Source organism: Hyla sarda, unplaced genomic scaffold (assembly GCF_029499605.1).
Source record: "Hyla sarda isolate aHylSar1 unplaced genomic scaffold, aHylSar1.hap1 scaffold_340, whole genome shotgun sequence".
NCBI classification, from domain to species: domain Eukaryota; kingdom Metazoa; phylum Chordata; class Amphibia; order Anura; family Hylidae; genus Hyla; species Hyla sarda.
In genome coordinates this window covers 237371-257061 of record NW_026610153.1, presented here as the reverse complement: position 1 = coordinate 257061, position 19691 = coordinate 237371, and the positions used below count along the sequence as shown (strand labels likewise).

The 19691-nt window shown below is 43.0% G+C and overlaps 1 protein-coding gene, 3 non-coding genes and 1 pseudogene across 4 annotated transcripts in view; all 5 read left to right on the top strand.

Annotated features, from left to right (window-relative positions):
- The first annotated feature begins 11343 nt into the window (after positions 1–11343).
- On the top strand, positions 11344–11540 carry LOC130330808 (U2 spliceosomal RNA). The gene has a single exon (XR_008873863.1). It is a non-coding gene; the product is annotated as a U2 spliceosomal RNA (small nuclear RNA).
- Positions 11541–13593: 2053 nt separating this feature from the next.
- LOC130330737 (uncharacterized) overlaps positions 13594–19691 on the top strand; it is a 51627-nt gene continuing 45529 nt past the window's right edge. The window contains exon 1 of the mRNA XM_056553614.1: positions 13594–14976. Coding sequence (XP_056409589.1) covers positions 13842–14976 — 1135 coding nt within the window. The 5' untranslated portion in view covers positions 13594–13841. The remainder of the gene's footprint in view (positions 14977–19691) is intronic.
- Positions 13596–13748, top strand: LOC130330824 (U2 spliceosomal RNA; annotated as a pseudogene).
- On the top strand, positions 15183–15366 carry LOC130330803 (U2 spliceosomal RNA). The gene has a single exon (XR_008873860.1). It is a non-coding gene; the product is annotated as a U2 spliceosomal RNA (small nuclear RNA).
- LOC130330748 (U2 spliceosomal RNA) lies at positions 17459–17649 on the top strand. The gene has a single exon (XR_008873814.1). It is a non-coding gene; the product is annotated as a U2 spliceosomal RNA (small nuclear RNA).

Here is a 19691-nt window from a genome sequence, read left to right as displayed (position 1 = left end):
ATGGGTTTAGGTTCTGCTGTGTGTACTGGTGGTTGACTGCCCCCCAGCCCAGAGTGTGCATGGAAAATTGTCTGGCAGCCTCCCTGACAGCAAGCAGTGATAGTGCCCATGAAGGGCACCTTGTTGGGCCCGCCCCTTTCACGGTTATCGCTTCTCGGCCTTTTGGCTAAGGTATAGGGATATACCTTGGCTGATCCGGTTCCTGCTTTTGTGGGTGCTCTGAGACCCCCCTCCTCGGCCCTGGGACATCGCCCTTCGTTGGGCTTAAGTCCCTTGCTGCTATTGGGGAGGGGGCCCACCTCAGTGTAGAGTTGCGATCCCCCTTTGCCTTAGGGACCTAGTGTCTCTTTGGTGCGCTTGATTGTGAGCATGGCGTCAGCCAGTGACGGAGATCCAGGCATGGTACCATCTTATGCCAAGCTCAAGAACTCAGTACGTATATCGTACTTGGAGGACCAGAGAAAGAACCGGGACCTGAAGTACATCGTGGAGCAAGTTCTGCTGGGCGTCTTTGGATTAAGGAAGCATGAGATATTATCCATCCAAGATTATCCGAAAAGAGGAGTATACGATGTTACTTTTACGGAAGGAGGTATTTACAAGGACTTTGTTATACAGATGAAGAAGGTAAGCGGAGATTCCCGCTTCAGTGGAATAAGAATTGTTGAGCACTTTCCCGATGAACTTATGCTTTTAGTTATAAAAATGTACTCTCCATACGTTAAAGAAGATGAAATTGTTGTGTTTTTAAGGAATTTTTGTAAAAAAATTATAAATAGAGGGAAAGTGATGAATGAGTGTGGAATATGGTCCTCTAAGTGGAAGTTTCTGGTTGAGTTCAAAGAAGATCTATTACTCCCAGGACGAAAGGTTATGCCTCCAGCTCGGTTCAAGTTAGGAAATGTAAATGGTGACGTGTTTTTCCCAGGAATGCCCAATTTCTGCAGAGCTTGTAGAAGATATGGACATGATAAAAACGTATGTGAGAGTACATGTACAAATTGTGGCAGCACTGAGCACTCCTCCAGAGAATGCACAAAAGAAAAGAAATGCAGTTTATGTTACAGAGTTGACCATTTGTATGCTTCTTGTCCTCACAGGAACAAAGAGAAACAACAGAGAAGCCAGCCAGACCCCCGTCATATGAACAGAGAAGACAACAAACCAGAAGAAAACCCAACTGATCCACATGGTGAGTCTGCTACCTCTGATGAAGATGGATATGAGAAACCCTCCAGCATGAAGGTAAGAAGAAAGGAGAAGAAAGCATGGCAGACAGGAGCTCCTCTCTCGCAGCAGAGGGGTAGTAACCTGGATGAAGCTGTCAGCAAGCCTCAGAGTGCCCCCCTGAGGAAGCCAGAAAATGTTGGGGCTAAGAGAAGAAAGACCGGAACAGGAAGAGAAGAGGCGTTTGTGGAAGAAGAGGGGGGGGTAGGGATGCCATCAGGTGTTCCAGCCCCCTCCCCAAGTGAAACAGGCAACTCGTCCATGGTTCCCGACACGGTGGAAGTCGTTGTGCCCGACCGGCTGCCCGGGGTGGCTCCGACAGGTCATCCCGGGGAGGAGATGGACACTGGGCAAGGTGACGGAGACGGGACAACCCCTGTTCCGGCGAAGAGGAATCCTCTCCTTAGTCCCCTACCGGAGGATCTTCAGGAGGAGGTAATGGAGGAGTCAGACGGTAGCAGCTCACCGGAATCTCTGGTGACAGTGAGATCAGAAGGGGAAAATGATAGTTTTGGGGGTCTGGCTGATGAGGATGAGATAGAATGTGCACAAAGATATTGAAAGTGGTCTCTCTGTAACCTTTAATGATGGCGCTCCATGGACTCTCCCTCAATGTGAGGGGCCTTAAGACACACGCAAGAAGAACTGCTATTTTTAATTTTTTATCCTTTTTGTCTGCATCAGTTTTCTTCTTACAGGAATGTGGCATCCCTCACCAAGCATCATACAAGAAATATGAAGAAGACTGGAAGCATGGCCCCTCAGTGTGGTCAGGGTCCAACGCATCTAAATCTGGAGGAGTTGCTATACTTTTTAAGGGTAATGTTAATATAATTTTTAAGCAAGAGATTTTACCAGGAAGGATTTTATTAGTTAAAGCTTTTATAAATGGTTTTACATGGCAGTTTTTAAACTTTTATGGTTCACCTGATAAAAAAGAAAGAGAAGAGATGTTAGAGATTTTACCTCTTTTTATTAATGATTCTTATCCTTTGATTTTAGCTGGGGATTTTAATTGTGTTTTAAGAGGTGAGAAAAGATATTCTCGAGCTACTAGTAGAAATTATGATAAGACATCTAACATTTAAAAAAATATTACTTTAGATTTTAGGCTTATAGATGTTTTTAAAAAATGTAATCCAAATTTACCTGATACTGAAGGCATTACATGGAGTAATGTGAATTGTAGCTCGAGGATTGATTTTATCTTCTCTTCTCAAAATGTTTTACCTGCCAAATGTGAGCTTTTAACTAATATATTTTCTGATCATAAATGTCTTCTATTTGTTTTAAATCCTGTTCCTGGTTTTAAGAGGGGTATTGGTTCATGGAAATTGAACATATCTCTTTTAGAAGATAAAATAATCTTAACAGAATACGCCAATTTTTATAATAAATGTAAAAATAATAGAGACCCAAATATAGATATAAAAGTATGGTGGGAAAATATGAAGAAAAAAACTAAAGATTTTTTTTATAAAACAAGGTATCCAAAAAGCTAAAGATAAAAGACATTGTTATGATATTTTAAATACACGTCTTCAAACTCTTTTTAAATTGCACAATATAGGGATAGATGTAAAAGATGATATTGTTAACATTAAAAAAGAAATAAAAACATTTTTAAATGAAAAAGGTAAAGAGATCATTTTTAAAGCTAAAATCAAACATATTGAAAATAACGAAAAATGTACAAGATATTTTTTTAAAAAATCTAATCAAAAAAGAGTCCATATCGAAAAACTAGAAGGAGAAGTGGAGATGAATAAAATTTTATTTAAAGTACAATGTTATTATAGGGAACTTTTTAATGAGAAAAAAATAGATGCTAATTTCTGTTTCAATAGTTTTTATTGAAAAATCATTTTCATTGTTATACAAACAAACTTACAAGGTACAAGAGATAAACAAGCAATCTTCTTTAGAGTCACTTAAGAAGTAACGGGTGTATAATGAATGCACCGCTGTGTCTGAGGGCAGACGTACAAAACACAGTATAACAGTTATCATCCGTTGTACCTAACAAGCAGCGCACACTGTACTCCAAATTACCATTTTTACCGTTGCTGCAAACTGGCCAACAATGAAGGCCAAATGAAGTGAACCGGACAAGACAATGGGATATAACTAGTGGATTGAATTGAAAGGAGGGATGGGGGGTAGAGGGAAAAGGAGGTGGTAGAGAGAGAGAGGGAGGGAGAAGGAAGGGGAAGGTAGGAGAGAAAGGGGACGTACGAGAGGGGAGAGAAGGGAGGGGAGGCAGAAGAGGTGCCATATTTGAGTGTGTGTCATTCACCGACTTATGTGCATTGTATAAACTAGTCTCACAATATCTCATCCAATGAATCTGAATATCATAACATTCCTATCTCCTTTTAATACAAAACATACAACTTATATTCTATCCTACTCATGAAGAAAGGTGAGCAAATCGAGAATTTATCCAAGCTTCCCAAATTTTTGCCACGTTAGTGGTGGTGCCTGTGTTCAAGTAGACAGCCCTCTCGCATTTATATGAAAAGTTCAATAAGGTGACCAATTCTGCAATAGGGGGTGATGTGGTAGATTTCCAATGCCGAGTGATTACCAACTTAGCTAAGATCAATATTTTAATCACCAGACAGCGGCATTCGGGTGGTATTGTTTGGATGTCTAATAACAACAAGGCCATCGCAGGTGTTATGGATATGTCATATTCAATAACCTCCCTCAACATTATACCAATCTCCCTCCAATATTCCTCAATCTTCGGGCAAGCCCATAATATATGTAGCAAGGTGCCCTTGGCACCACATCCTCTCCAGCATTCCGAAGATGTCCCTGGGTAGATGACCTGCAGTCTATCAGGTGTTAAGTACCATCTTAGTCTGGATTTAAAAAATGCCTCTAAGTGTGTCACTGAGGGTAACGCCCTCCTCGCCCATTTACAAGCGACCATCCATTCCCCATCAGTAATGTTCCTTGACAGGTCTTTCTCCCAGGATTTATAGGGTGCATGTGTGGACAGGGGCTTAGTACTTTCCAAAAGGTCGTATATGGGGCGTAGGCCCTTGAATGGTGTGGCCATCAGTTTAAAGAGATCTTCGTTATAGTTCCATGCATGCTGCGTGTAGGATCCCAAGCAATGTCTAATTTGTAGGAATTTATAGAAATCTTTAGTGGAGATATTATAGTGAGCAGAGAGGGAGGTAAATGTGTGTAGTATGTTTCCGTCAAACAAATGAGATATCTGTGTGAGACCAGCCGATATCCAATTTTGTAAGTCTAGGAGTGGGATAACTGCAGACAATATTAAAAGAGGAGTTGTAGAGGGGCTGTGGAGGTGTTTCCTACCCGTGTTTTTATGTATGATGTTCCAGCAGGACAGACCTGCTATCGTTAATGGGGAAATATGTTGTGGAATATTAAGGGACCATATTTGATAGAATAAAAGGGATTTTAAGTCACCATTATCACATAAATATTTCTCAGCCTGTAGCCACGGTAGGCTCGCCCCTGCATTCCAGTAATGTTTCAGTTGTGTCGTCAAAGTAGCTAAATAGTATGCGTACGGGTCAGGTAAGCCCACCCCTCCTCTATCCTTGTGTTTACTCAGAAGTAATTTGGATATTCTTCTACGTCCCCCCTTCCATATATAATCCAAGAGCAGTTTAGATATGCGTGTGAAGAAGGAGGTCGGGAGTAGGATAGGCAGGGTGCGGTATAGATACAGTAGTTTGGGAAGTATTGACATTTTAAAGGCTGCGATCCTGCCTAACCACGACACCTCCACTCTGCCTAAACTATCAAGATCCTCTTTAAAGGTATGTAGAAATGGGATATAATTGGAACTATATAGCCGCGGGACTGACGGTGTAACCTGAATGCCTAAGTATGTGATGCTATCAGACTTCCAGTCTAGAGGATACGTATTTTTTAACTTTTGTAGGGTGTGACTGTCTAGATGTATTGGCAAGGCTTGTGTCTTAGACGTATTTAGTTTATAGTAGGATACTGCACTATACTTCATGATGGTGTCAACGGCCCCCGCCAGGGAACATTCTGGGTCTTCCAATGTTAGAATTATGTCATCCGCATACATAGATATGAGATGTACATCAGGGCCAAGTCGTACCCCTCTAATTGCAGAGTTAAGTTTGAGCGCTATAGCCAGAGGTTCTATACATAGTATAAACATTAGCGGTGAAAGTGGACATCCCTGGCGGGTGCCATTACCCAATGAGAAGCTGTTAGAAAGCGTACCATTTGAAAACACTCTCGCGTTTGGGGCAGAATATAGTGCTTTAATCGCTGTTGCAATAGAACCCTTAATACCCATGGCATCCAATATCGCAAACGCAAAAGACCAGTTCAGACGGTCAAATGCCTTTTCAGCATCTAAAGCTAGTAGGACCGACGCCATGCGTTTCGAGTCTAGGTGATGTACTAAGTTAAGGATACGTCTTGTATTCTCGTATGCCTGACGTCCTCTAACAAAGCCCACCTGATCAACCGAAACCAGTGTGGGAATCAGGGGAGCTAATCTATTTGCTATCAGTGTGGCGTATATTTTCGCGTCTACATTTAAGAGCGAAATAGGCCTAAAGTTGCAAGGCCTATCAGGGGGTTTGCCCGGCTTCGGGAGAGTAACTATTAGGGCCTCTTGGTTTTCCTTCGGTAACGAGCCTTTTTGCATTGCTTCATTAAAGAAATTTGTGGCATGGGGCATTAAGATATGTGAAAAGGACTTGTAATAATAAACCGTCAGTCCGTCAGGGCCAGGAGACTTGCCTATAGGCAAACCTCTAATAGTTTTAGTGACCTCCGCGTGAGTGAAGGGAGCATTAAGTGAAGTTAGTTGGGTATCAGTCAATGAGGGAAGGGGAAGATCTTGTAAAAAAGAGGCAATGTCTTCTATCGATGGCTGGGGGATGTTTTGATCCTGGGAAAGGTTATAGAGGGTTGCGTAGTAACCCATAAAGCTATCTGCAATATCTTTAGGGGATTGGAGTTTGTAAGTGAGCGATGGGTCCCATAAGAAAGGAATTCTAGTTTTTGCATGTTTGTGTTTGAGCCTGTTCGCTAACACTCTACCTGTTTTGTTGTCGAAGTGGTAATATTGGGCCTTCAGTTTATTCAATTGGCGAGCGTGGTGGTCTAAAAACAAAATGCGGATTTTCTCCCTAACCTCTTTCAGTTTCGTCGCCTGTGTCGCACTTGGGTGTTGCTTATTAGCCTCCTCCAATAGTCTCTGGTCAGTCAATAAACTATCCAAGTGCCGGGACCTCTCCTTCTTTACAATGTATCCTAATTTTATCAGGGACCCCCTAATAACTGCTTTGTGTGCATTCCACACCGTGCTGTGAGCCAGACCTGTATGTGCATTTAAGGAGAAGTATTGGTCAAGTTCTGAAGCTATAGTTTCCCTGTGCTTATCATGTCTGATTAAATATTCATTACATCGCCACAAGTAAGTAGGTGAAGTCGCAATTTTCTCAGAAATGGTCAGTGTGATAGGTGTGTGATCTGACCATTTGAAAGGTTCAATCGTGGCAGATGTAACCAAGTCTAAAAGAGATCTACCCACTAAAGACAGGTCAATACGAGAGTAACTATTAGAAGGGGCTGAGTAGAAAGAAAAATCCCTTTCCCCAGCATGTAGTAGGCGCCATACATCATATACTTCTTCAACATGAAATAAGGAATGTAATGATATAGCTCGTCTCTTGCTAAGAGAGGATACATCTATGTCTGCGTCAGGGACTGCATTGAAATCCCCTCTCAATAGAAGATGACCCTGAGCATGAGTGCGAAGTTTGCGAAAGACCTTTTTTAGGAAACCCAGTTGGCCTCTATTGGGTGCGTAAACAGACGCTATTGTGTAGTTAACATTATTGATGATGCATACTATAATCACAAATCTTCCCAGTGAATCAGAAATCACAGACAGTAGTTGAAACGCCAGGGTATCCCTGACTGCGATGAGCACACCCCTTGCCTTTGTGTGGTAATGGGAATGAAATACATAAGGAAAGTTTTTATGTCTGATCCTAAATGCATCTTCACAAACTAAGTGCGTCTCTTGTACACACAATATGTCCCCAGCTAATTGTTTGGCTTCCGCCCATAAATAGGACCGCTTTAGCGGAGTGTTCAGTCCATTAATATTAATAGATACGACCTTTATAGTCATAGTGAGTCCTCATGATGCTTGAGATGAGATCTTCGTCGACTTGGATAAGATGCGGTGAAAGATCGTGACAGTTCAGCGAACCATGTTCTGCCGGAGCACCTGTAAAAAAGGGGGAGAGGAAGGGGGAAGGGGGAAACACAAACAAACAAACAATAGAGAAACGGCTGGTCTAAGCCAGGAAAGCTGGATATGTCCAGGAACGGGTGATGAATATTCCTCTTCATCAGATGTGGGGAGAACAGATAGTCCTCTGTAAGCGGAACAAGACCGCAAAATCCAGGGCCAATCTCCACAGCAGTTAACGCATTCCCTGTTTCTTTTTTCCAGCCAGTTGCCAATCAGGATCCACTCTATCTGGAGGGGACGATGTCTGCGATTCTGGAATCTTCACAGGAATTCCCCATACATTAAGCTGTTTGATACCTTCCTCCAATGAGCAAATCACATGCATTTTGTCGTTTCGGTGTACCAGCAGGCGGGTGGGGAATCCCCATTTGTAGAGAATAGAACGGTCCCGAAGTGCAGTTGTTATTGGTGCCAGGTTTCTGCGTATTTGCAAAGTCATTGCTGACAGATCGGTATATAGAGCAATTTTTCGATACTGATCCGGGACATTCTGGCGATCTCTAGACTTAACCATAAGGGCCTCTTTAATATGGAAGAAATGCACCCTGGCAAGTACATCCCTTGGTATATCGTCGGCCAGGTGCCTCGGTTTAGGGACACGATGCGCTCTGTCCAGAAGTAGCTCAGTCAGGGTCGCCTCAGGTAGGTAGCTTTGCATAAGAGAGGTAAGGTAGGCATTAAGTTCCTTTGGAGGGACAGTCTCTGGGATGCCCCGGAATTTGACATTATTCCTCCTCGACCTGTCTTCAATGTCAGCGATTTTTGCACGTAGCGCTGTCACGTCAGACTCCAGATCATAATGCGAATCTATAAGGTCGTTGTGAGATTTTACCAGTGAAGCCATTTTTGTTTCCGTATGGTCCACCCTTTGTTCCACCTCTACGATAGCAGAGCGGATCGGTTGCAGGGTATTAAGCAAGTTGTTGGTAATGGACGTGTTCAGCAGTAGCAACATGCGTTTCAAAGATACTTCTGTTACAGGTACCTCCGATGCAGGCACCTTGCTGAAGAATTCCTCCCCGGCAACTTGGAAGGCTTCTACTAGTGGGTTAGCCCCATCTGTCTCTGTGCTGGCCTCTATGCGTGGTCTTTGCCTGCGCGGGCTGTCCGTGGCTGAGTATGGCGATGCAGGAGCTGAGGCGCCATGTTGGTTCAGCACATTGCCGTCTTTAGTGGGGCTATCATGTGGGGACGGCGAGACAGTATCTCGGCTTTGTGCCATTATATCTGCTTCATCAGGTAAGGAGAGGCTGCGTCTAGCATTAGGCAGGGATTTTTGAATGTCTGACCTGTTGCCGAAGTCCCCGCTTCTCCTGTGGTGCGGGGAGGACGCCTCCACGCCATCTTGAGAGGCCCGGAGTTGAGGCCGTGTGTAGAAGTCCGTCAGCTTACGGGGCTGGCGTCCCGCTTTCCCTCTCCTCCGGGTGTACATGTTCGAGAGAGGGTGTTCCGACGGCTGGAAATGTGCAAAGTAGGTTCACTAACTCAGTTTGATCGGGTATTCGTCGCTTATGAAGTTGCTTGCTGCAGGAGCTCGGTTCTCAGGCGGCCATCTCGCTCCGCTGCCAGACCACGCCCCCAATAGATGCTAATTTCATGAACGATGCCTTAAACAAAATAGAACGTGTTTTAGAGAATAATTCTCAATCCTTTCTTTTACAGTCTATCCCAGAGAAGGAAATATTGGATACCATAAACAGTTTTAATTTGGGTAAAGTACCGGGGTCTGATGGCCTGCCAATCGAATTTTATAAGGTTTTTTATGAGGTTTTAAAAGATGATCTTTTATCTCTTTTTACAGATGTTTTTAATACCAAGATTTTACCACAGTCATGGAAAATGGGTGAGGTTTTTCTGCTCTTTAAAAAAGGTGATAAAGAGGATATTAGGAATTGGAGACCAATAACCCTTTTAAACGCTGATTATAAAATAATGGCTAAAATATGTGCAAACAGACTAAAAAATGTTATAGATAAATTAATACATAATAATCAAGTGTGTGGTATACCGGGTAGAAACATGTGGGAAAATTTAAACCTCATAAAAGATATAATAGAAGATGCTAAAATAAGGAAAAGTAATTTAGCAATTTTAACAATAGACTTTGAAAAAGCATTTGACAGAGTCTCGCACTGTTTTTTATTTAATGTTTTAAATAAAATGGGCATACCAGAAGGTTTTTTAACGTCACTCAAAGCCTTTTATAATGACTGTTTTAGCAAAATTTTAATTAATGGTTTTAAGACTGAAATAGTTCCTTTAAAATCTGGTGTGAAGCAGGGTTGCCCCCTATCACCCCTTTTATTTATTTGTGCACTAGAGCCACTTTTATGTGTCATAAGAGGTGATAAACAGATCCGTGGGATAAGGCTCCCCGGAGGAAATGGTCTTGAAGCTAAAGTAGTCAGTTATATGGATGATGTAGCAGTGACATGTCAAGATAGCCTGGCACTTAAAAAAACTTTAACACAAATTAACTATTTCTGTTGTGCTTCTGGTTTTAAAGTGAATTTTAACAAGTGCGAGATTTTAAAAGTCGGCAAGCTGGATACAAGAGACATAAAGGTACCGGTAGTAGAAAAAGTAAAAATTTTAGGTGTGTATTTTAATGAATTAAATAATGGAAACGAAAGCTGGGAGCTAACAATGCAAAAGGTGAACCAAAAATTATGTGTATGGAGACTAAGAGACCTTACAATGGAAGGAAAAGTGCTGATTTTAAAGATGGTGATTTTACCTTTGCTTTTATATTTAAGTTTAGTGTTCCCACCTAACACACATATAATACGTAAAGTCTCAAAAGTCTGTTACACCTTTTTTTGGAATTCCAAATATGAGAAGTTAAAAAGAGAAATTGTATCTAAACCTAAAGAGAAAGGGGGGAAAAGTTTTACTGATTTTACTGCGTTCCTTTATACAAAATTCTTTTCATTGTGTCTTAAGAATGTTTTTAAAGACAACTATTGGTCGTTCTTTTTGCGCTATAATGTTGGTAATCTCATGAGACACCATGGTTGGTTTGAAACAGATCTTAAACACCCTTATGCTTTTAACCTCCCTATTACTTATTGTATTTTAGAAAAGATTGTTTCTCTTTTTAAACTGTTTGATTTTAGTAAAGATATTCTAATCGATGGGAAAAAACTTACGAGAGTCATTTTAAACAATATTAACATGTGCCAAGTTGGAAATTTTAATGATGATAAATGTAAAGAAATCTGGAGAATTGTGAACTCATTTTATCTTTTTAACTCACAGAAGGACTTATCCTGGAGCTGCATCCACAGTTGCCTTCCGTGCCGGGCTTTCCAACACCGTAGAGGATTTGCAAGCACAGCAAAGTGTCCAAGAGAGGGATGCCACGAAGAGGAGACTGTTTTACATCTTTTATGGACATGTGATTTTTCTAGAAGGATATGGACTAAAATGCTGCCACTTTTAAACAAAATTGCTGCTATAAAAGACTTGGACTATAATAAGGTTTTATATGGGTGTTTGGATTGTCCCGGCGAACAAGAGAAACGGAAGGCATGGCAAATAATAAACTGTGTGAAGGCAGCTCTGTGGAAAAATAGGAATATTTTATTATTTAAAAAGGACATTTTATCTTTCGATGATGTTATTGGAATGATTTTAAGTGAAATGTACATCTATCTTTTAATCGATAAACAAAGTGATGAGTTTGCATTCTTAAAATGGCATTTTACCGACTGGCATATGTGAAATTGTAAAATTGTAAGTTTTTTATGTTCCCCTGGTTTTAATGCTATGTAACTATGTAACTATGTTAAAACTTGAAACTTAAATAAAATAGGTGTGTACCTGTGAAGGTGCAGCCAAGTTAAAAAAAAAAAAAAAAAAATCTGTTCTTATCAGTTTAATATCTGATACGTCCCCTATCTGGGGACCATATATTAAATGGATTTTTGAGAACGGGGGCCGATTTCGAAGCTTGCTTCCGTCGCCCTATGCATTGACCCGATATGGCAGTATCTTCGGGTACAGTGCACCACCCCCTTACAGGGTTAAAAAGAAAGATTCCTACTTTCATTGCTACCTGCTTGCTGGCTAGCCAGCTAGCCAGCCCTGTGGGCCTTGCTGCTGCTGCAGCCAAAAAACAAAAGGTGGTGTCTGGCCGCTGTTGGAGCGTCCAGGCACAGGACTTCTGCTGCTGCTGACTAAATGGCCTCCTTAATTGGATCATTTGAGTAGCCAGCACACCTGTGCAGGTAGGGCATGACATGATAGGCAGCTGCCTTGATAGCGGGTGGGTGCTGAATGTTCCTAATTGACAAAATAAGATTAATGCTTATGAAGAAATATAAAATCTCATCCCTTCCCCAATATCGCGCCACACCCCTACCCCTTAATTCCCTGGTTGAACTTGATGGACATATGTCTTTTTTCGACCGTACTAACTATGTTACTATGTAACATAACATGGGGGGGGGGGGGGGGGTCTCCTGGCTGTTCACACAGGTGTGTCATTGCTGTACATTGACCATGCATTGCTTCTGTGGTATTGCAAAGGCAAAGACAAATGCTTCCAGCCATCCATTGCACTAATGGATTGGTCATCAGCTGGCTGTCTATGTCCCGCATCAATATAGACCAAAGTACAGAGGGTTAGGCTATGCTATTGTGCACCTACCTGATGCATCAGAAGGTGCGAGGCCCTTGCTAAATTCTGTGCACAGACTTTGAGATCTATACTTTAGACTGTATCTAAACCTGCTCCAACATGGACTGACATTCTGGCCTACTTTCAGCCGATGCGACTTGTCTGTCGCTGAACAGTCGCTTTTTATGTATTCAGCACCTATGTATAATGTTGTAAAAATGCTCTAGAAGCTAAAGTCGCAGAAATGTCACACATATTTGGCCTGCAACTTTCTGTGCGACAAATTCAGACAGGAAAAATCAGTATAAATCCTTAGAAAATTATCCCCCAGTGTCTCCATCTGCTGGCGGTATTGAATAAGCATTGCTGCACTGATGGGGTATGCATTAGACGAAAAAAAAGAAGAAAAAGAAGAATAATACGCCCAGAAAAGAGGCGAAAAGGAGAAAAACGTAAAAAAACGTGAAAAAAAGTAAGAGGAAGAGAAGGGAAAAAAAGGTGGAAATGGGTTTAAAAATGATTTCGGCGGAGAAATATATATATATATATATATATATATATATATATATATATATACGCGCACACACACACATATATATAAACGTATTCTCCGTTGAGATATTGCAGCCGCTGCTGTGTCCAGGCCCAGGAGCCTTAGCACTGTGCTGTGATGTCACTCAATACCACTGACATCACTAGGTGTAAACAACATCTCTCCTTTGCTGTGTATGTGACTATGGAGCTGTTTGGTGATGTCGTCTATTATGGCCTTCATAGAAGCAACAGGAGATTGTTGCATCCATCTAGAACCCTCAGAACTACAGTGCTATGATGTCACTCACTTCCACAGGCCTTGCAGAGTGTAAACAACAACAACCCAGCTTTGTTGTGTATGTAACCATAGGGATTTGTGATGTCACCTAGAACCTTCACAGCAGCGACAGCTTTATGAGGAGCATCAGCACTGCTCTGCCTGAGCAGAACCATCACCGCCATAGGTTGTCAAATAACCCGGGTTTAACCCACACAGGTAAGTCCAATGGGGTGCAGGCATGTCCTCTATGCTTACAGCTTCCCGTGGGTGTTGGTTTGATACCGTTTGGGGACAGCCAAGGAGGCATCTGCAGGCAACAAAGGTAGGTGTGTGCTTGTGTGTGTGTTTCCTATGCAGATCCTAAGCCCAGTGTCACATGCAAGTAGGAGGAGTAAGAAGGGTTCCTGGCAAATCCGGGTTATGGATTGCATTTAAAAAGGCCCCGTGGGAGTGCAATGGGCCCCTGTCTTGCTGCTTAGCAATAATGGTATGGGTTTAGGTTCTGCTGTGTGTACTGGTGGTTGACTGCCCCCCAGCCCAGAGTGTGCATGGAAAATTGTCTGGCAGCCTCCCTGACAGCAAGCAGTGATAGTGCCCATGAAGGGCACCTTGTTGGGCCCGCCCCTTTCACGGTTATCGCTTCTCGGCCTTTTGGCTAAGATCAAGTGTAGTATCTGCTCACTTGGTCTGGCTGGAAGGTTCCTGGGGTACCCGTGCCTTGGCCTTGGGGGATCGCTCTACCTATTTGGTGGAGCTTCACCCCCTTGCTGCTTTTGGGGTTACGGCTTACTCCCCAGGAAACGAGAAGTGATCACCAGGCAGCCACTGGGTCGCCTGGTTGCAAACAGAGGACGGAAGAAGATCTCGGCAGCTGAACAGACATGGCGGATATACCTGAATATGCTCGGGTCCAAAATGCTGTTCGATTTATCGTGGAGGAGCAAGCCAGAGGAGAAAAGAATCTGGACTTCTTAATCGTGGAGATCTTGTTTGGTCTGTTCCAAGTGCCAAGAATGGAGATCTTGACAGTCATGGATTACCCTCGAAAGGGGGTCTATGATGTTACTTTCAACAGCAAGTCTTTCTACAGAAAATTTTTGGAAACCTTGGAGAAAACCCGGAATCATCCAAAGATGGAAGGCATAAAATTGGTTGAGCACTTTGTGGACAATACCAAGCTGTTCACAGTTAAGATGTACTCGCCATACGCGAAAGAAAGTGACATCAAGCTCTTTTTGCAGGAATTTTGTGTGGAAGTAGAGGAAAGAGGTAAAGTCCTTAACCAACACCAGCTTTGGACAGGAAAATGGAAGTTCTTGTGCAGACTGAAAGAGGATGCGGGGGCGCCAGGAAGATTGTTGCTCCCACCAGCTCGGTTTAAAATAGGGAAGGACACAGGGGATTTATTTTTCCCAGAGATGGGAACTTTCTGCAAAAACTGCAAACAATACGGGCATGAAAGTTGTGGAAAGATAATATGTACCAAATGTCTAAAGGAAGGTCATGTCTTTTCTGAGTGTGGCCAAAGTAAGACCTGCAGGGCCTGTAAAAAGACTGGGCACTTCTTTAAAGACTGCCCGGAAAAATCTGAGGCTATGGAAGTTGGGGTGAAATTGAAGAGGAAGACAAAAGAAGAGAATATAGTTCCAGAGGCCAAAAAAGTTTCTGGCAAGAGCAAAGAAAAGTTGGACACAGGAAAAGAAATGGAAGAAGAAAGCGTAAGTGAGGCTTCTGAAGGGGAGCACACAGAGAAATTAAAGAAAATAATTCTCAGTGAGTATTTTTCTGGATATTTGGGTGAGGTGCTAGACCAAGCCCCAAAGGAAGAAAAAGAAATATTTGTTCAAGACCTAGTAAAATTTAAAATAAAAGTGAATACCCGGCTTGAAACTGTGAGGGGAAAAATAATGCAGTCCATGAAGCCTGATGTAAGGCGCTTCATGGTGACCTACCAAGTGTCACCATGGTTGGCAGTCCCTGTCAAAGAAGCTTTGAAGAGTGGAGCTCTTCAATTCGGTTTAATTGATTATTTGGCAGTTTTCGCATGGAGAAAGGGTTTCATTTTGGATTAAGGTTTATTTGAGTTATTGTTGTTAGTTGTTTTGTTGTTTTAATTTGTTTTATTCTGGAAATAAATAAAATAAAAAAATAAAAAAATAAAAAAATAAAAAAGTTACCTGATGATGAGCACAAAAATCTAGTTCATATGAGATCTTAGAACTATGATTTAGTTCTGAGGGAAACTTAAAAAAATCTGTTCTTATCAGTTTAATATCTGATACGTCCCCTATCTGGGGACCATATATTAAATGGATTTTTGAGAACGGGGGCCGATTTCGAAGCTTGCTTCCGTCGCCCTATGCATTGACCCGATATGGCAGTATCTTCGGGTACAGTGCACCACCCCCTTACAGGGTTAAAAAGAAAGATTCCTACTTTCATTGCTACCTGCTTGCTGGCTAGCCAGCTAGCCAGCCCTGTGGGCCTTGCTGCTGCTGCAGCCAAAAAACAAAAGGTGGTGCTGCTGCTGCTTCTGCTGCTTCTGCTTCTGCTTGTGTCTGGCCGCTGTTGGAGCGTCCAGGCACAGGACTTCTGCTGCTGCTGACTAAATGGCCTCCTTAATTGGATCATTTGAGTAGCCAGCACACCTGTGCAGGTAGGGCATGACATGATAGGCAGCTGCCTTGATAGCGGGTGGGTGCTGAATGTTCCTAATTGACAAAATAAGATTAATGCTTATGAAGAAATATAAAATCTCATCCCTTCCCCAATATCGCGCCACACCCCTACCCCTTAATTCCCTGGTTGAACTTGATGGACATATGTCTTTTTTCGACCGTACTAACTATGTAACTATGTAACATAACATGGGGGGGGGGGGGGTCTCCTGGCTGTTCACACAGGTGTGTCATTGCTGTACATTGACCATGCATTGCTTCTGTGGTATTGCAAAGGCAAAGACAAATGCTTCCAGCCATCCATTGCACTAATGGATTGGTCATCAGCTGGCTGTCTATGTCCCGCATCAATATAGACCAAAGTACAGAGGGTTAGGCTATGCTATTGTGCACCTACCTGATGCATCAGAAGGTGCGAGGCCCTTGCTAAATTCTGTGCACAGACTTTGAGATCTATACTTTAGACTGTATCTAAACCTGCTCCAACATGGACTGACATTCTGGCCTACTTTCAGCCGATGCGACTTGTCTGTCGCTGAACAGTCGCTTTTTATGTATTCAGCACCTATGTATAATGTTGTAAAAATGCTCTAGAAGCTAAAGTCGCAGAAATGTCACACATATTTGGCCTGCAACTTTCTGTGCGACAAATTCAGACAGGAAAAATCAGTATAAATCCTTAGAAAATTATCCCCCAGTGTCTCCATCTGCTGGCGGTATTGAATAAGCATTGCTGCACTGATGGGGTATGCATTAGACGAAAAAAAAGAAGAAAAAGAAGAATAATACGCCCAGAAAAGAGGCGAAAAGGAGAAAAACTTAAAAAAACGTGAAAAAAAAGTAAGAGGAAGAGAAGGGAAAAAAAGGTGGAAATGGGTTTAAAAGTGATTTCGGCGGAGAATATATATATATATATATATATATATATATATATATATATATATATACGCGCACACACACACATATATATAAACGTATTCTCCGTTGAGATATTGCAGCCGCTGCTGTGTCCAGGCCCAGGAGCCTTAGCACTGTGCTGTGATGTCACTCAATACCACTGACATCACTAGGTGTAAACAACATCTCTCCTTTGCTGTGTATGTGACTATGGAGCTGTTTGGTGATGTCGTCTATTATGGCCTTCATAGAAGCAACAGGAGATTGTTGCATCCATCTAGAACCCTCAGAACTACAGTGCTATGATGTCACTCACTTCCACAGGCCTTGCAGAGTGTAAACAACAACAACCCAGCTTTGTTGTGTATGTAACCATAGGGATTTGTGATGTCACCTAGAACCTTCACAGCAGCGACAGCTTTATGAGGAGCATCAGCACTGCTCTGCCTGAGCAGAACCATCACCGCCATAGGTTGTCAAATAACCCGGGTTTAACCCACACAGGTAAGTCCAATGGGGTGCAGGCATGTCCTCTATGCTTACAGCTTCCCGTGGGTGTTGGTTTGATACCGTTTGGGGACAGCCAAGGAGGCATCTGCAGGCAACAAAGGTAGGTGTGTGCTTGTGTGTGTGTTTCCTATGCAGATCCTAAGCCCAGTGTCACATGCAAGTAGGAGGAGTAAGAAGGGTTCCTGGCAAATCCGGGTTATGGATTGCATTTAAAAAGGCCCCGTGGGAGTGCAATGGGCCCCTGTCTTGCTGCTTAGCAATAATGGTATGGGTTTAGGTTCTGCTGTGTGTACTGGTGGTTGACTGCCCCCCAGCCCAGAGTGTGCATGGAAAATTGTCTGGCAGCCTCCCTGACAGCAAGCAGTGATAGTGCCCATGAAGGGCACCTTGTTGGGCCCGCCCCTTTCACGGTTATCGCTTCTCGGCCTTTTGGCTAAGATCAAGTGTAGTATCTGTTCTTATCAGTTTAATATCTGATACGTCCCCTATCTGGGGACCATATATTAAATGGATTTTTGAGAACGGGGGCCGATTTCGAAGCTTGCTTCCGTCGCCCTATGCATTGACCCGATATGGCAGTATCTTCGGGTACAGTGCACCACCCCCTTACAGGGTTAAAAAGAAAGATTCCTACTTTCATTGCTACCTGCTTGCTGGCTAGCCAGCTAGCCAGCCCTGTGGGCCTTGCTGCTGCTGCAGCCAAAAAACAAAAGGTGGTGCTGCTGCTGCTTCTGCTGCTTCTGCTTCTGCTTGTGTCTGGCCGCTGTTGGAGCGTCCAGGCACAGGACTTCTGCTGCTGCTGACTAAATGGCCTCCTTAATTGGATCATTTGAGTAGCCAGCACACCTGTGCAGGTAGGGCATGACATGATAGGCAGCTGCCTTGATAGCGGGTGGGTGCTGAATGTTCCTAATTGACAAAATAAGATTAATGCTTATGAAGAAATATAAAATCTCATCCCTTCCCCAATATCGCGCCACACCCCTACCCCTTAATTCCCTGGTTGAACTTGATGGACATATGTCTTTTTTCGACCGTACTAACTATGTAACTATGTAACATAACATGGGGGGGGGGGGGGGGGGTCTCCTGGCTGTTCACACAGGTGTGTCATTGCTGTACATTGACCATGCATTGCTTCTGTGGTATTGCAAAGGCAAAGACAAATGCTTCCAGCCATCCATTGCACTAATGGATTGGTCATCAGCTGGCTGTCTATGTCCCGCATCAATATAGACCAAAGTACAGAGGGTTAGGCTATGCTATTGTGCACCTACCTGATGCATCAGAAGGTGCGAGGCCCTTGCTAAATTCTGTGCACAGACTTTGAGATCTATACTTTAGACTGTATCTAAACCTGCTCCAACATGGACTGACATTCTGGCCTACTTTCAGCCGATGCGACTTGTCTGTCGCTGAACAGTCGCTTTTTATGTATTCAGCACCTATGTATAATGTTGTAAAAATGCTCTAGAAGCTAAAGTCGCAGAAATGTCACACATATTTGGCCTGCAACTTTCTGTGCGACAAATTCAGACAGGAAAAATCAGTATAAATCCTTAGAAAATTATCCCCCAGTGTCTCCATCTGCTGGCGGTATTGAATAAGCATTGCTGCACTGATGGGGTATGCATTAGACGAAAAAAAAGAAGAAAAAGAAGAATAATACGCCCAGAAAAGAGGCGAAAAGGAGAAAAACTTAAAAAAACGTGAAAAAAATGTAAGAGGAAGAGAAGGGAAAAAAAGGTGGAAATGGGTTTAAAAGTGATTTCGGCGGAGAATATATATATATATATATATATATATATATATATATATATACGCGCACACACACACATATATATAAACGTATTCTCCGTTGAGATATTGCAGCCGCTGCTGTGTCCAGGCCCAGGAGCCTTAGCACTGTGCTGTGATGTCACTCAATACCACTGACATCACTAGGTGTAAACAACATCTCTCCTTTGCTGTGTATGTGACTATGGAGCTGTTTGGTGATGTCGTCTATTATGGCCTTCATAGAAGCAACAGGAGATTGTTGCATCCATCTAGAACCCTCAGAACTACAGTGCTATGATGTCACTCACTTCCACAGGCCTTGCAGAGTGTAAACAACAACAACCCAGCTTTGTTGTGTATGTACCCATAGGGATTTGTGATGTCACCTAGAACCTTCACAGCAGCGACAGCTTTATGAGGAGCATCAGCACTGCTCTGCCTGAGCAGAACCATCACCGCCATAGGTTGTCAAATAACCCGGGTTTAACCCACACAGGTAAGTCCAATGGGGTGCAGGCATGTCCTCTATGCTTACAGCTTCCCGTGGGTGTTGGTTTGATACCGTTTGGGGACAGCCAAGGAGGCATCTGCAGGCAACAAAGGTAGGTGTGTGCTTGTGTGTGTGTTTCCTATGCAGATCCTAAGCCCAGTGTCACATGCAAGTAGGAGGAGTAAGAAGGGTTCCTGGCAAATCCGGGTTATGGATTGCATTTAAAAAGGCCCCGTGGGAGTGCAATGGGCCCCTGTCTTGCTGCTTAGCAATAATGGTATGGGTTTAGGTTCTGCTGTGTGTACTGGTGGTTGACTGCCCCCCAGCCCAGAGTGTGCATGGAAAATTGTCTGGCAGCCTCCCTGACAGCAAGCAGT